At 40.3% G+C, this 17,841-nt stretch overlaps 1 protein-coding gene across 1 annotated transcript in view; it reads right to left on the minus strand.

Annotated features, from left to right (window-relative positions):
- Positions 1–215: 215 nt before the first annotated feature.
- hcn2b (hyperpolarization activated cyclic nucleotide-gated potassium channel 2b) overlaps positions 216–17,841 on the minus strand; it is a 40,304-nt gene continuing 22,678 nt past the window's right edge. Inside the window, exons 5-8 of the mRNA XM_067597303.1 lie at positions 11,588–11,734; positions 10,544–10,784; positions 6,239–6,403; positions 216–1,732 (exon numbers count right to left, since the gene is read on the minus strand). Of these exons, the coding sequence (XP_067453404.1) occupies positions 762–1,732; positions 6,239–6,403; positions 10,544–10,784; positions 11,588–11,734 (1,524 nt within the window). The 3' untranslated portion in view covers positions 216–761. The remainder of the gene's footprint in view (positions 1,733–6,238; positions 6,404–10,543; positions 10,785–11,587; positions 11,735–17,841) is intronic.

Below are 17,841 nucleotides of genomic sequence, written 5' to 3' on the forward strand. Positions count from 1 at the left end.
ACTTGCAAAAGAGGCCAACCAGATTATGAAAATGCTATTTTGATTTATAAATATACTCATTCATCCATCCATATCAATAGTCTGGGGGAAATATGGCTTAAAATATTATATTATACTTATTTAATATAATCCAAATTTGTGCTTATACTCATTTGATCTGTAGATTTGTTTGAAGGGATACTTACGAAACACAAGAAAAACACAATAAAAACACAGCATTTTAGTGTTTTTATGACTTTTTACAAAACCACAATTACTATGCCTTTGTGAAGAGATCAGCCAGTCTAATGACAAAATGGGGTAGATACAGTAGTTAAACCCCATTAAAGTGCCAACTTCTGATATCTGAAGCAGGTCCCTGATTTTCTTTTAGTCCCATCCGACCCAATGTTTGCTTTAAATGAGGTGAATGAGAGGATAGTGAAGCAGATACGCCCATATATTGTTGACTATGTTGTGAAATACAGTAAATAAAGGAGGATGGGAAGATGCTACTTTACCACTACTGTTCTGTGCATCTACTATGTCTGTGAGTAGAAACATCTCAATGGTGGAGATTCAAAAGTCACCATACAGACTTTGTTGTGTTAAAACAGTCTCCCCTCAGATTTTCCCTGCTGCTAATCACTCATACATTCGGATAGTCAAACTGAAGTGGGTACAGAGAATTGAAGAACTGTAAGAGGGAGAACAGAAATCCCCCCATGTTCCTGCAGTCAAGCCCCTCATTGATTCACTCCTCCGGAAGAGTTTAATTAAGATCACAAGTTTGAGGATAGCCTGGATCTGACTTTGATGTGGTCTGTCTCAGGAAGGCTCACTATGGAGTCTTTCTTGGGTAATCCCGAGTCCCCTGGACCTGTTCCCACACCCCCTACTGCAACCCCTGCACTAGCCCCCAGTCCCTGCACAGAACTGGGCAGGGATGCTACAGGGAAGGCTCCCACAGACATCTGGTGGGGTAATACCACCCTGTGTGGTATAGCGCTACGGACACCTGTGTGACCTGATGGGGTCTGGGGGGGTCCAATGGAAGTGGAGGAGACTTGTTGTGACTGGGGCGAACTAGGGGCTCCTGGTTGCAACCCCTCGTGAGGCAGTGAGGGCTGAGAGGCTGACAGTGCCCTGGCGTCTTGGCTCAGACTCCCCATTTGCAAGGAATGGGTGCTCTTATGTGTGCTGGGCCGGTGTGCAGGGCTGGCTATGTGCTGCTGGATTAGAGAAAGCTGGGAGCCTGAGGTGGGACCAGCCAGGGCACTGGATCCATACTGGAATGATCGTCCTCCAATTGCAAGTGGGCTCTGGACAGGGGGGCTGGACAGGACCGGAGCAAAGGCACCAGAAACAAGGAGCTGAGACTGCAGTGGAGAGGCTGAGACAGGGCTGGATACATTTTGCATTACCTGGAATCTCCTCACCATCCTGGGGGACTGCAGGTTCCCTGCTCCTACTGAGTTCCCTTGCATGGGGGCACAAAAGTTCATGGCTACAGCCTGCTGCAGGGTGGCAATAGCTGAATTCTGGGGCTGGGCAGAGGAACCTGAAGGAGTAAAAATCCCACCGTGTAGAGGGGGTGTCATGGACATGGCCCGCGGCCGTGGTACATCCACCTGTTGAACCATCTCCCGATCATATTTAACTATCTCCTGGATCATCTCATTCTCCCGGTTGTTGAAAACACCCGAGTTCAGATCATGTTGAACTTTGTGCATCAGGATTGAGTTCTTCTTGCCTGCAGTGACAAGGGGATAGAAAGTAGCTGAGGTGCACACTAATGGTACTAAAAACAGGTGTACAGTTTTTACTAAAAATAGACATAATGCCCTATCATTTACCTTTATCTTTTATTCTATTACAGGCCAGTACAGTACAGTAGCCCATATATAGAACATCTTTTTCTGCACACACAAACTTCATCACTGACAAACACATACACACATACAGAGGGCAATGGTCATATGTCTTGCATTGATTCCCTATTGTGGGGACAGGCAGCGAGTGTTTTTGCAGAGTCACCTCAGTGCAGATGTTGTGAGGGAGAGCATGTCTATTGCCAAAGCATTTGTTTATCTGTGCTTCTACGTCTATGTATGAACTAGCTTGCTTGAACCACATGCTTGAGCAGTGGTTGTATCTGCTGACTTAACATACATTTTTTATTGTTGAAGGATAAACCCAGGCTCGTGATGTACCAGATTACCAGCATCATGTGGGCCTACACTTCCATGTATGTACATCACAATCCCCAAACCTCTTGCATATAGGGTTTGGGCTTTTCATTGTCTTCAAACACTTAGCAGAGCAATGTAATGTAAGTATTCTGTTGCAACAAGGAATGCACAAACTTGCAGTATCAAGGAGGTGCAACAACTTCTGGACAAGAGAGACGCCAAAAAAAAAAAAACAACCTCCAATCAAGACTCAGCAGTCTTTGCCATCCTGACATCACTTTCCTTTCCCACCAGTTCACACCTTAATTCAGATGACTCTGATGACTCACATGAAGGCTACTTCACATTAACAACTCTCATGTGACATCCAGCTGTGAATGACTCACAGGGAATTAAATGACAGTGACTTTCCACCAGTAAGTAAAACTGATGAAGCCTCTTAGAATAGCAGCGTTAACACATTTCACATAGAGGGAGATACAGACGTCACAGCAGCGAAGTGTGTGAGCAGATCATCACATCTGATCTCACTGGCCAAGGCTATGGCAGTGGAAAAAGCAGTGTGTGCATCACAAAGTGGTCAGATTCAAACTCACCGGGGTCTCAGCACTGTCATATGAGTAAGATGCTACAGACTGTTGTGACTGGAACCTGCTGAAAGTTGAATTGACAAGTTCCTCCTCTCTGATGCAATGATCAAGGACGGTGATGGAGGAGGAGAACATCTCTCACCTTGACAAGGAGTGAGAAAGTTTTGGCGACCGATTCTTTCAAATCAGTAAATCGATTGTTTTGTGAAGAGAGGCAACTGATGGCAAGTTGACGCAGACAAATCCTCAATTTGTCAGCTGTTTCATTTATTCAGTTATGGAGAAAAGGAGTCCAAACTAGGTGGGGTGCTTCACAGTGTTAGCATACATATAACCCCTCCACAACTGAAACAGGCTGAGGATCAGATGATGTAGTAGGAGAAGAAAAGATTTTTCCTTGAGGGATGCCTTTTCATCCAATTTGGTCTTGGAACCAAAAAAATGCAGCTGCTTGCTGGCCTTCTTAGCTACATCCAGATGATCCACCATCTGTTCTACCTTGGGGACAAAGAGGTGTGCTGTGGGCAATTTGAGTAGCGAATATAGCTCCACTCTCACTGGCAGTTAGCTTAGTTCTCCGATGCAACAGGTGGTCTAGAGAGCTGGCATGAAAGCTTGGTTGTTAGTCAGCATAACAGCCTGATTAATACCCACGAAAACAAAGAGGTCAAAAAGGCTGGTCATGAACTCGCCCCCGAATGCAGTCAGCCTCCAGAATGAGTAAGATGGAGGAGGCAGGCCTTGACTATAGTGACTTATGTGTCCTCCTTGCATGTTGCATGGGTTCCATCTGTGGACGGGAAACATACACACTGTGGTAGTCTAGGCTTGGTGACGAGGTCCTCTGTCAGGGTTTGGAAGGAGCTGGCAGAGCAATTCCCAAAAGTTGTGCTGCAGCCTAGAAAAGCTTGTGAGGTAACGTTGAGAAAGGTCTTCCTCAAGGAGCGCCACCAGGTATTCCTTGTAGATATGGTGGGATTTGTTCTTGTCATACAATCTCCTGAAGAAGCAAGAGACAGGTAGAGTTGGCCTCTGCCTGGTACCACGCTCCAACTCAAGCAGAAGATAGGTCTTCTCTCTAGCTATCTCGTCAAGTTAAACGTTCATTCATATCATATCAGTGATTTTCTAGTTTTGAACTAGAAGCTTCAGTATTTGGATCAAGTGGCTGGTGAAAAATATGGTGTGCCAAATTTAATAGGCTACACTTATAATCACAATGTGCCCAATATGATTTCATATCTTCTGCTGCTGTATAGTATATAATTTTTTTGAAGTATACTAAGCATCTTAGGCACAACATTTTCTTTCAAGATGAAATAAGTTTTATCATATCTCATTTTCAAGTTGTAGCTTGAGTGTGCACTGGGCAGTTGTGTCATTGACTCTCACTCAGTATCAACAGATACCCAACATTAAAGGACTCGGATTTGGGATGAGGTTACCCTCCAGCCTCTTCTTTTTAAAAGTCAAGACAACGCACTTTGATGCATTGAGGGTATGAATACAATGACAAGGGATTAGCTCCACTCATTATAAGAATGGATCACAGGTCAGAGGCTATTTTTTATGAAAATGTGTGGCTAGCAGATGTAGCAGGCCTGGTTCCATCAGTAGTATGTGTAATTATGGTCTGTCAGGCTGAACTGATCCTAAATAAGCAGTCCTGGTCACAGATACTTGACAAAAAAATCTTTTAAACATAGTGGAAGTTGGATATTCACTCTTTACATTTAAAAGGATCAAAGCTTGTGTTGTTATTTGTGAGCCTGTGTTCAGATTTTATATTCTTAACAAGGCTTGACAAAGCCAAATGACAGAACACATTATCAGTGATTAATATTCATCAAGCACACATGGAGTTCAGAGAGAATATTTGGTTGGTGGTTAGGTCTTGAAACAGACATGTCAGTCTGCCTCTAAATTGTGAGCTGACTGAAGGCTGCTCATGTGTGGAATCTGGCTGCTATGGCAACAACTGGGAAGTGGCGGATGCAGGGCCTTTGTAAACATGTGAAGTGTGGGTGGTCATGTGACGGAGGTGGGGGGTCGGGGGGAGGGGGGGATGGATGTGACATCAGCAGCGCAGTGACCTTGGGGGCCACGATGGGAGGGGAAAGTTGTTTCTGTTGTGAAAAAAAAAAAAAACATGTTTCTGTTCACTTGCTAACAAGGAGCTCCAAAACAAAGAAAGCAGTCTCTGTGCATGTTTGTGTGTGTGTGTGTTTCTGCATTCAAACCTACTGTAGGTTGCTCAGACAGTCACTGCTGAGCAACCATTTTAACAAATCTGAAAAAAGAATCTAGAAAGCATTCAGAGAAGCAATCCTGCACAGCAATTTCTGTCATGATATGTTACGTGTCACATACGTTGAGTAACTGTTTTCCAAAATGGCAGATATCCACAGGAAGCATTCAATTTCCATGACACATTTATACGCAAGAAACTACATAATAAATCATTCACAGCCATGAATACATTTTCACCCTCAACTCCCTTCCTCGCACATCGTCCCTGTTAGGATCATTCATACAGCACATCACAGCTGTCAGATAGCGCAGTGTTGTGACAGAGACATCACGTTAATGAATGAATACATTTTCCTCAGGCTTGATTTCATCTTATGAATAACTAATATGCTTATGAGGGCACCATACCTGTGGCTTTTATCAATGAGGCGTAATGCTAATTATCCAAGACTAAATCTCAAAGACACATTTTATAAATTAAGTCTGGGTGAATTTTGGTCCAAAGTAGGAAAGATTAATTTGTTACATCTTGTATTTGGTTTTACATACACAATAAAGATCTTAAAATCAAAAGACACCTGGGCTCACAGGTAGCTTGTTGACTAAGCAGAGAGACTAAAACCAAAGTTCCATGGTTTTATGGTTTGGATAAGCATGTGCTCATACAAATAAAAAATACATCTGAACATGAGTATTGTTCTGAAGTAAGAGTTTATTTTGTTATTGTAGACTAGTGTTAAATAACTTTAAACCTGCATTAAGTGATTTTTTTGGCCACTTGGGGGCAGTGGAAACAAGTTGTGAACATAACATCGGCATATCATCACCTTTTAAAGTTGGTATGATGAACTTGCTAACAAATAGTAGCTTATTTACACATCCAGCAGTTACAGAGCAACATTAAAATTCATTTGAAGTCATGTTTCTGGCCACCTGGTGAATGTAAGTCCAATATTTACTCTCTTTTAGATCTGTTTTTGATCTCTGTCAACACCTGAGGGAAATATCTGGCTGTGTCACTGCTAAATGCTCCACAAACAGCTAGCTTTGGTGCTGATAAAGATATAAGAATAATAATGTTACATTAATAAACTCCAAAAAGGTTTGAAGACCTTAACACACCAACTGACACTAACATGTTCTATGGTAATTCTTTGTTAAACAATATCAGATAAAGACAACTGATAGAGTTATCCTCCTCTTTATTGAACCAAGTGGTAGCCTTACCTATCCTGTCCAACCTGTCAATGGCCACTGTCTCAAAGGCCCTCCTCATCATGGGGTACTCCTCCAGCACCTCATTGAAATTGTCCACAGAGAGAGAGTAGAGGCGGCAGTAGGTGTCCGCTCGCACACTGGCCGTCCGTCTGCCACGGGTCAGCAGACAGATCTCTGGAAAGTGAAAGAGAGACCAGACAAGAGACGGACAAATCAAACAATGGCAGACTGTCAGATTCCTGGGCGTCAGACAGTGACAGAGGACAGGACAGATATTATAAATAAAGAAATTTACACACTGCAACTGCACAAAATACAGACAAAATACTCTCAACTTAGGTTGTAGATGGTTAGAAGAAGGCACCCACTGACCGGAAGATCTTGGTTTATAGCCTTAGTTAATGTCCATATGCATCAAAACTGAGTGGGTAATTCATACCCCCATGGTCAAAAATAAAGTATATACTGCATATGCAATAAGTCTGATACTTTGGCCCACTCTTTTGTGTGTCGGTCATCTGAACATTTCTATATTTGGTTGTATCCGTCTTGGCTTTGAGCAAATGTGTGATCAGAATGAAAGTGGTTTATACGTGCAGTGGTTGTGTGTAGTCAGTATGACCCATTGACAGTAACACTGAGTATTTCCTCCAGCACTGGCACAGTACTGACAGCTGTGTAAAGGAAGCACACTCTATATTTGGAGATGTGCAGCTAAGCTTCATTACGTTCAGTTGTTCCCCTTCCCTTCCCCTAGCATCTTCTTCTCTCTAGCTCTCTTCTTCTATGGGCTGGGGCTGACTTGTTGTCTTGACAACCATATGCCCTCCTTTTTCCCTGCCTGAAAGGTTGACCTCCTCTGACTCTCTGTGGGAAAGGGAGAAAAATATCAAAACACGAGGAGACTCCATTAAGAACACACATAGGGGCGCTACACTGTAGAGGAGTGTCCCTGTCTGTTCATGACAGTAGTGTCTTCCAGCAGCATGACGCCGTCAAGGAAAAATTGCTTCAAGGTAAACAGAAGCCTACAAATGTCATTAAAACATATGTTACTGTGCTAAAAAATAGTAAGATTAGCAGTAGTGGCAGGATCGGGGCCTCAGCTGGACACAGACATTTTCCTCCTCCAGATGCATACCGTAGATACAGTACAGTCACATTCCCCCTCATACATTCACCATGAGTCAGGGTGCAACGGCTTTCTATGCTGAGGTTAACCAAGAGTGACCTTGAGTGTGTCCATGTTTTCTGCTGATCTGATAAAGGATTTACAGTCTATTTCCTTGGAAGATTAATGATTAATAGCTTACGCAGATAGACGCTGCACTGCTTACTGTCTGTTAGTGGTTATATTGTTCATGGTCAGCTACAGTAATGGAAGTGAAAGCGGTAGGATGAACTGTATGAAGCTCTTATGACATGCAACCATAACATCAGTCTGTCTATTGAACAAGGAGGTAATTCAGAATATATAGTCTGGTCAATATAGCTGAAACATCAGTGAAAAAAAACATCCTTTAGTAACAGTAACTTTCCGAGTTTTCTTTCTTATAAGTTTCCGTCCAGTCATGTAAATGAAGGTTCACATTTATGCATTACAGATTCTCCAGTGGACACAGTCTCTGCAGAATCCACTAAATTCCTCAGATGTCCTTTTGTAAAATGTCACTTGGGATCCTCCTGGTTATGCATAACACAGCCATTTGCACACTGCTAGAATCATTAGCTGTGGGAAGTGCTGGGAAAAGATAATACTGATGAAACCACTGGGGCTGCATTAATAAGCTGTTCAAGCCACTGGGCAACCATTTGTACCTTGTGGAAAGGCCTACTGTTATCCTTAAATATAAAAAATATAGAGAAATGCCGGATGAGTGAGGTGGATTGTAGCAGTGATTTAAATATTTCTAGCACTCTTTAGAATCCAGACTGCCTTCACCTTTTCCTTTAATTTGGGTTGCACCGTTTCCTCTTCCTGAAATACAGGACATGTACTGTATATAATATCAAAAATTTAAACTTACAGTTTTATTTTCTGATGTATTTTCAGGGCAACTCCTCCACATATGCTCTCTTTCCCTTACCCTATTCTTATAGTTTCTGACAAGTACAGAAATTCATAGTTAATCAGATTAACACGAGTCACTCAGTGAATATGCAGCTGTACAAAACTTACAGTAGTTTTCAATATTTTCAACACACGCAATTTAAGATCGAGCAATTGTTGTATGAACAAATGCTAAGTAAAGTGATGGCTGTGGCTGGACAAGTGGTGTATTGTTCTGTCAGACAGCAATTTCGAAAAATAGCCAAAGGTTAAGCTGCAGACTCTGCTGCACCCATAGTCATGAGAAATTGTACAAAGCCCTTTCTTTTTCCAGATGTATTAATACAGTAATGAAGCCAATTCAGCCATAGTTAAAATGTGCACAAAAATGTGGCATGACATTCAAATAGCCAGAAAATGGAAATGACCAGAGACAGTACTTAGTTATCTGTAGATGATCTAACCCCTACTGTCTGACAGGTCATATTGCTCTCAATAAATCTATCTATCTATCTATGTAGATATAAAGGGCTCATTCTAAGGTAATGAACATGTAACGATTCTTAATTTCATGGGATTATACACTAATTAAAACATACTTATGGATATTATATTCCATTTCTGCCAAGTCTGTTTCACTAGATGCCACTAAATTCTAAAAGTGTGTGTGGGTGTTTGTGCACATTTGTGAGTGTTTATGGGTGGCGACAGTGGCACCACATGTTTCTTAACAGCCACAGGGGGACAACAGCCTGGTAAAGTGGGATAGAAGTGGCTGTAAGGAAAGTATGTTAGAACTGTTTTCAATTGAGAATTTAATTTCTTTCCATCTAATGGCTGTTTTTGGTATTGCATGTAGTTTAGTAACTGTTCTTCCTTTGTAGCATAGAAGAAGAGTGTTAGGAAGTTCCTTCTCTTTAGCAAAGCGAAAGCAGAGTGGTCCTGTGTTTTAAGTGTGAAGATAATCTTTTAGCCATCCTTTTGTTTGCAGACCTTCAAGTGGCACTATCAGTATGTTTATTAGTAATCATTTCAGTCTTTTTATTTTTGATTAATCATTTTCTGTAATTTGTTACAATTTACTAATATTGTGTTACCGTGTGACTACACATGCTGTTGGCTTGAATTGTCCATAGCACACTTACCTCACGCATCTATCTGTGTATTTGTTTTATCATATTTACCTTTTGTGCTTACCTGCTTTCCTACCAGAAGTGTATTGCCATCATTTTACTTACCTTTACTTTTACTGTACCTTTTTTCAGTTTCACACTTCATATTAAATCTGCCTAAAACAACTACCGCCTGTTCCTTGGAGAGATGGTATGAAGAGGAGTTTAGCTAGCTGTGAAAATTCAAGATAGTCTCTGTAGGAGGACAATAGGGTTGGGTACCAAATTCACTACTTTTAAGGATACCGACTGGATAAGGCCAGTACTACAGAGTGCCAATTCATGTTAGATCAATTGGTGCCAAATTCAGTACCTTGAGAGAGTGAGTGTGGCCCTGAGCAGCCCCAAAATAAGTTTTAAAAACACACATTTACTGACCGAAGTGTCTCACATGTAGGCTCCAACACTGACAGGAGCACCAGCCCGCGGATACAAAGAGACACAACAGATCAATTTTACCAGCCTGCACAATGGCTAGCAGCTAGTTAGCATGGCTAGCATCGTTAGCATAGCCGTGCTGTGTGTAGCCCATAGACTGTATAAAAATAAGTGCTGGGCAGGTGACAGGTGTGCTTACGGTGTTTATGTGCTCTGAAAGATGTCACAGCACAGATATAAAGTCACACAGCTGATCGACTGTTAGCCTAGCATGCTAATCCTATGGTCTGAGAGAGACCCATACATAAACATATGGATGAGACCATATGTTTACGTATGGTCTCTCTGCAATAACAAAGTAATGCTACTTTGTTGTTGCAGAGCGTAAAGTACTGAAAAAAGGTACCCTTGGGTACTGATATCGAATTCCAGGTACCAATACCAGTATCAATTCAAATGTAAACGGTATCCAACCCTACCAGGAAATAACAGTACAGCAAGAATGCACAAAAGTCCAAGTAAAATGTCAGGGTGGTGTTTTATTTCTTTATCTACTTGTTGAAAACATTTTATTTAAATAGTAAACACAATCTGTGATATTGCTGTGGCGGATTCTATCAGGATTTGAAGAGCACTTGCGTGGAAGCACAGAATAGAACAGAATAAAACTGAATAGAAACTGATGATCCTGAGGTGATGAAGACGGTGACATACCTCCAAAGTAAGAGCCATCCATCAGCTTCATGCCTATACTTCCTTTGGTCAGGACGCTGACCACACCATGCTGGATGAAGTACATCTTCTTGCCAATGGTGCCCTCTCTAATGATGTAGTCCCCAGGCTGGAAGACTTCAAATCTCAGTTTGGTCAACATAGCTGTCACAAAGTTGGGATCGGCGTTGGCAAACAGCGGCATGGAGGCCACCAGTTTACGGCAGTTGAAGTTGACAATTTCCTAAGTGGTGATATCAAACAGTGCATGATCACAATGCTGTATCAGGGATTGGATGTGTCATATTGTTGGGCATGCATGTTACACATTGCAAAAGTCTCACTTTGTATTACACACAGCAGTGCACCATTACTCAAGAATTACACTGCATAAATTCAGACATCAAAACAGTCAGTTCTGGAGAGTGGTTGATTTAGTTTTATTTTGTTTTGGGGATCTTCTGTATTGCTTTTTACTGAAAAAAAATAGTTTTTAATAGGAATATTTTAAAGTAGCTGAAAATCAGACATTACAAACATCACTTGCATAACAAACACTGTAGTTTAATATTTTTTTGTTTATTTTTTAAATTACCTGAAGAGACCCTGATGCTGCTCATTTGAGTATTTTTCTCCTCATTTACTATTATATGAAGCATATCCTGAGCTGTCCTTGAAGTGACAACACCTTTTTTTTTACTGTAAACTGCAGTAAACAGTGTCAGCTGGCAGCAGGAAAAAACTAATTTTGTAATGCATGGGAACATGTAGTCCACTTTAAAATATCGTTAAAACCATCTGCTCCTTTAAAAAAAAAATCAGGTTCTTCTTCAGTGAAAATTGGCAGAAAGATAGCGAGCCTTAATTATAGAAGACTTCATTAACTACAAAGCAAGTTAGTAAATTAAGAACTGTTATTTACCAAGAGCCTGTGGCTGAACATGATAAAGAATTTATGCTGATTCACTTTCTTAGTGGAGAGTTAAGAAGTTTGTGTGTTTCTGGGTGAATAAGCACATTGAAGTTGATGCTTGAGAGTTTTCATACCTCACGCAGAGGCTCATTAAGCTCCTCAAGGATGCTCTCTTCATCAAACATCTTGCCTTGGTATCTGTGCTCGTAGTAGTCATGGATTTTCTGTCGGAAGTCAGCCGGTAGTTTGTGGAACGACATATACTGCTCCACTTGTTTGTACTAGAGGATGGAAAGAGGCGTGAGAGATGGTGGTGATGTTGGGAGAGAGGAAGACACAGAAGCATAAATCAATGAAAACAGGGTTCAGCAACTCTTTTGTCAATTGTTGCAGGAAGAAGTTTCTAGAAGTTCAGCAGCAGTTTCACAGCGTCATGGTTTCACTGAACAAGCTGAGATAAAACTAATCATACAATTCCTGCAGCATCACGGTGACCTCACTAAGATAGCGAAGCTCAAAATGACTTTTTGTCAGACTGTCTTATTATAGCCTCGTAATCAACTGTAGCTTTCATGTGCGCAGTTACTGAGATGCAAACATGAAGATCCTGTGACCCATTTATACCTTGTTGCTATGGGAGGAAAACTGCGATGAAGCTGTAAAGGAAACATGACAGCTCTGTAAAGCCCATGAGGATTCATCACGCTCGACTGTGTTTAGAGAAGAAAAAGACGCTGCTAATGTACATCTTAACCACAGCCAGTCTCTCTCTCTCTCTGGTGGTCTTGGTTTACTAAATGCTTAAGAAACATGTCAATTATTGTTTCGTGTTTTGTTTTTTATGAAAAAAATATAAGCAACAACTCTTCCATGATCTGTGAAGACCTAGGAAAAAAAAGACACAGGTAAATAATTAAATGGAACCAGTGGGCATTTGTGTGCTGGAGTTACTATTTTAAGAGAGGGAGATGTTTGTTATTTATGTTGGGATTGATAAATATGTAACTATGTGACTGTAAAAGAGTTGAAGAGGGAGCGGAGCTGTGTGTCTGCTCACTGGAAGGTCAAACTGAACCCTGGTGATTCACACCAACACATATTCACCACTGTTACGATTATCTACATCAAATGCAGCCTGAATGTCCACTTCTCTCAACTCATTATGACGCTCCATAACACATTTCATGCCTGAATTCCCAGTGAAAATAGCAGCAGCTGTAACTACTGTATAGTTTCTCCTGTAAGATGGAATTGCATGGTACTGTGTCAGTTTGGGAATAAATCTTGCTGTTATTCCCTTTTCACAGTACACAAATGACTTTTGGGTTTGTTTTATTTACACCCAGAAGATGGGACTTTCTATGTGGTTTCACGCATCACCACCTTCTTGTAAACAGATGAAATGCACCCTTACACTTTACATACACAACACCCTGAGGGTGAAAAAGTGGCCACATGACTCATGTTTTAGAACGATAGGCCAACAAGATAACCCCCAAACTAGTAGAGAGATTTTCACTTCCTGTAGACTACATCAGAAAGACTTGCTACCACCCCAAACTACTAAAATGCAAGACTGGTGCGAAAAAACACAATCTCAAGTCTTAATGTAAAAGATCTCATTGGGTTAAAAACAATTATAAGAGCAGCAATAATATGAATGAATCAGCTTTCATGAGCATTGGACCCAGAGACCGAAAAGCCGGTTTAAAGTCAGTGATCAATAGTGTGAGAAGTGCAACAAATCCATGTGGCCTTGTTGGAGCTGGTTAAAAATGTAACGTAAGGTCTCTCTCTCCCTTCTATCTCTTTCTTCCAAGTGTGTGTGTTTGTGTGTGTTAAGCAGCATGAGTCATCCCTCTGTGGAATAAACTGTCACTTGGATGAGTGGTACATTTCAGGCAGAGGGTCAACGTAGAGAGTCCGCTGTCTAACGCCACACTTTGAGGACAAGACTAAAATCTTCCAAATATGATGTTAGATAATTTTTGTTCGTTGTTTAACAGCCTCGGGTAATAAACACTTTCAATGTTTACAGGGCCAGTGTCTGGCTGTGAAAAAGAAATTGATTGCATGCTGTCAAGCAAAGTTGTCGTTGTTTACAGCCTAGAGCTACCTGCGGTTTTGTAACGTCTACATTAATCAGCAGAGTTATAACTTTTCCGCCTTTGAAGTTACAGCTGTCATAGCTTTTCCATTGTTTTAACAAGGTAGAAAAAAAGTGAATATGGCAAAATTCTAATATTTGTTGATAACACCTTATCTCAAAAATGGTCATGCTGAAAATGATGCTGCTGTATTTGTCTCAGCCTCTAAAAGTGGACATTTTGGAGATTTTCACATTCATTTAACATTTCACATACTAGATCATTTTGACAGATAATATGGACAATATGGATAAAATTCTCTACCATGGTGCGTGTATTTTATATGACATCATTGGTATACATCAGGACTTTGTGCATTTTCTGATGTAGTCTGATGTAGTCTGTTATGTAACAAGATAGGAAAGTCCGATTTTGGCTATGTCAACAAATTAAATATGTAGACTCAGTCTAGAGCCACACCAGCGGCTCTGTGAGGCTGTATTTAGGCTCAGCGGTGCATTAAGCAAAAAGCTAACATCAGCATGCTAACATGCTCACAATGACAATGTCAACATGCTGATGTTTAGCACCTAATATTTACGAGGTTCACTATCTTAGTTTAGCACGTTATCATGCTAACATTCAACTTTTAGTACTACACAAAGCACAACTGAGTGTGATGTTATTGTTATTAGTGTTGCAGGTTTTAAACCAAAGTACCTTTAAAGATCTGTAGCAAATTTCATGGAAATCCATCCAGTAGTTGTCAATATTTTACACTCTGTTGGGGGATCATCAAAGTTACAAGGTTTCCACTCTGGGGACCATGAATGTCTGTTCAAAATTTCTTGGAAATACATTCAGTTGTTGTTGAGATATTTCAGTCTGGATTGAAGTGGTGGACCAATAGACTGACCAACAATGTCAACCCAACTGAGTATCTCCTGGAGATTTTGGACCCATGTCTTAGAAAGCGCTCTCCACCACCATCATCAAAATACCAGTTAGAGTATATCTTGTGAATGGTTCATCCCTTCTGTAGTTTAGAGTTCAGAGACTCACTACAGTGTAACAAGGATTATTAAAGCTGTTCTGAGTGCTCGTAGTGGCTTCACTAACACCTCACTAAGACATTATTTCATTTTTTTTCATTAATTCATTAATTTCATTCATTAAGTGATCAGTAGTCAATGGAATTATATGAAAAGACTTCAAGGTTCAAGGTTCATCGAGGTGTAGAAACCGTGTAGTAGAGACAAAGATCTTCCAGTATATCCTGTATGTATTTTAATCTTTAATCATCTAGAGTCCTGATACCTTCCTGTCTGTGAGTCAATGTCTTGACCGCACAATAACAATTTATAAGGACACACCATGTATGAGGGAACAGCGGGGTCATTGACAATGACCTTGCTTGTAACAGTCGATGACACACGCATGGGATAGGATGGCTTGCTGTCCAGGAAAATTACATTTTGTCACACTGTAAGGTGACATATGGGTCAGAGATGACGGCTGTTGGTTAGAGATGGTGGATGGTGGCTGGACCCTAGTGGCTGGGGTGACATGGCAAATCCCAATATCCTTAATACAGCGCACGCTGGCTGTCATGGTGGGACATCATTAATTTTGTCTCTCTGCAGGAGGATTTTCTCTTCATATAAAGCAGAGAGCATATTTTACAAAAGAGGAAAAAACTTAGATTTATGTAAGAACTATAACACTGGTGGGAGAGAGTGACATTCATTTCTATTTTCAGGAACACATTTTTGCCACTGTCAGTTTAATTTCTAATTTGGCTTCCAGAAATCCACTCCATCTTTTTCAAATCCCCTCTTTCTGCTGCTCCTGCTTTGATGTTTTTAACTGACTTTGCCTGCTTTTTATTTCACATTTTTCTCACTCTTTTACTTTTCTTATGTGCTGCTTTTTTATTGCCAGTAAGCTTTGACTGCAGGTGTAGCTGAACAGCCACTTTTGCCCAGTGATTGTCCAGTAGCAGGTATTACATACACATGCATACAGTACAGCATGACATAATACATTATGTATATGAAAATTCAAATGGATCACTTATTTTAATGAAGCACATAATGAAATTACATCTGCAAATACAATTTACTGCATTATTTTCTTTCTTACATAAGCCAATTTTAATCTAAATCCCCTCCAGCCTTAATTAATTGCCTTGGGTCATGGTTCATTTGGCATCAAAAGCCATGCTAGCACAATATGAAAACCTTATAGGTTGTCTTCTTCAGTTATCACTTCCGATTTCTAATAAATCTTGACAAAAAATAAGCACATATACAGTCCCCATTCTGAATTTTCTTTTCATTGGCTCGTAATTATCTATTTTTTTCTTTCTTTTCATTTAGATGAATGCACTCCTCAAAAACCAAATACGACAAAAAAAGTGTAGAACTGTTTCACTTAAACTTAACAAATTCCTCTCCACTTGCAGTGTGTCAGTAACAATAAAAATGCAGCCGACTTTCAGAGTATCCGGCTCATTCAATCAAGCGCGGGGATAAACTGGGAGGCTCCTATTAAGTGTTTCCTGCCTCAGGATTCAGTGTGTGACAGTCTCAATTAAAATGAAATGACATCTCTCTCTCTCTCTGGTTCTCCCACTCCTTCTAAAGTCGTTGTTGAAGGAGTTTTATTGACTTTCAGATTTTCTCAGCATTAGACTTAGATTAGTGACCATGTCACTCAAAGTCAGTGAAATTGGAGTGAGAGTCAAATGGCCCCATGTTTCCAAAATAAAGACTGCTAACCACTTAACCACATAATTTGAAGTGAAGCAAAAGTTGAACTGTCTGCAACTAACCATTATTTTCATTTCATTGATTCATCTGTTGATTATTTTCTTGTTTATCTGATTAGTTGTTGCGTCTATAAAATGTCAGAAAATGGTGAAAAATGTTGATTACTGTCTCACAGCCCAATATGCAACTTAAATGTCTTGTTTTGTCCCAGCCAACACTCCACAACCAAAATATACTCGCACATTTAAGAAGGTGGAACCAAAGAATTTGTCATTTTTTCTTAAAAAGATGACTCGAAGCAATGAATCAATTAGAAATAAGAATTAATTTTCTGTCAATCAACTAATCATTGCAGCTCTACAAGAAATATTAAAAAACTGGGTTTTGGAAATCCATGATGCATGCTGTGTTACCACATGGGGATATCTGTTGCTGTTTGAGAAGAAAACAAAAGGGAAGATGGGAGACATGACAGGTGTCTGTCACACTGACTTACAGTACACACAAACACAAACATAAACACTCCTTAAGACATAGAATCTGTATACATGAACAAATCTGCATGCTTAGAGACAAATACACACTCCTACAATAAATATTTGCCATCTAATTCAGAGGACTTAAAAAGACCGAACTTCCAAATATTCTCACAATTCTGTTTATGTTGTTTTTATGTCTCAACATAAACAAATACATCCATGATCTCCCTAAAATGTATTAATAATGGAATTTCCATCTTGCAAAGTCAAACTCTGTGCCCGGGGTTGCAGATAAGACTGGACTTAGATTCCTCTGCAGTATTTGTATAAAACTAACAAACCCAATGCATTTATGAAATCTAATCTGCTCCTCTCAGCCTGCGGACTTGGCTAATGGGGGGTGGGGGTATGGAGGAGAGGACAGAGGTTTTTTATGGGACATAAAGCCCCTAGTTGGTGGCTTGTGAGCATGATGCATGGCTGTCACTGTAAGCTGCCACAGAGGGAAGGGAGAAATTGAATTGGCCCTCCTATTAATGGGCCATGTCACTGAGCGTCAGGGCTCAGGCTGTGACAAGTCTTATATCTGTGTGTGTGTGTGTGTGTGTGTGTGTGCGTGTGTGTGTGTGTGTGTGTGTATGTGATGTCCTGAGTGTATAAAACCCGAGTTGACTTCAGCAGTGTCCTTTAGAACATCGACTGAAGAGCAGAGACAGATTTTGTAAAATAAACACACATAAAGGTGCACACACAAAGAAACTTAGGTACACATTCACTACATACTACAAAAACTGTGTATTGATGATTCAATTAGTGTAGCTTTAAAGCCAATATACAGTATGTATTGAAAATTTACAACTCTGGGATCCCCAATGGTCCCCAACAAAGACACTCTGGCAGACAGAAATGCATCAATCCGACCCTATTACACTGAGATTGTATTGTCAATTTTAACTACAAACATATGCCATCAGAAAATTTGTAATATTAAAAAAAATTAGTGGCTGTGAGGCTGTAAATTGGATGCATAAAGTAAGAAAAAATGGCAACT

Source organism: Thunnus thynnus, chromosome 8 (genome assembly GCF_963924715.1).
Source record: "Thunnus thynnus chromosome 8, fThuThy2.1, whole genome shotgun sequence".
NCBI lineage: Eukaryota > Metazoa > Chordata > Actinopteri > Scombriformes > Scombridae > Thunnus > Thunnus thynnus.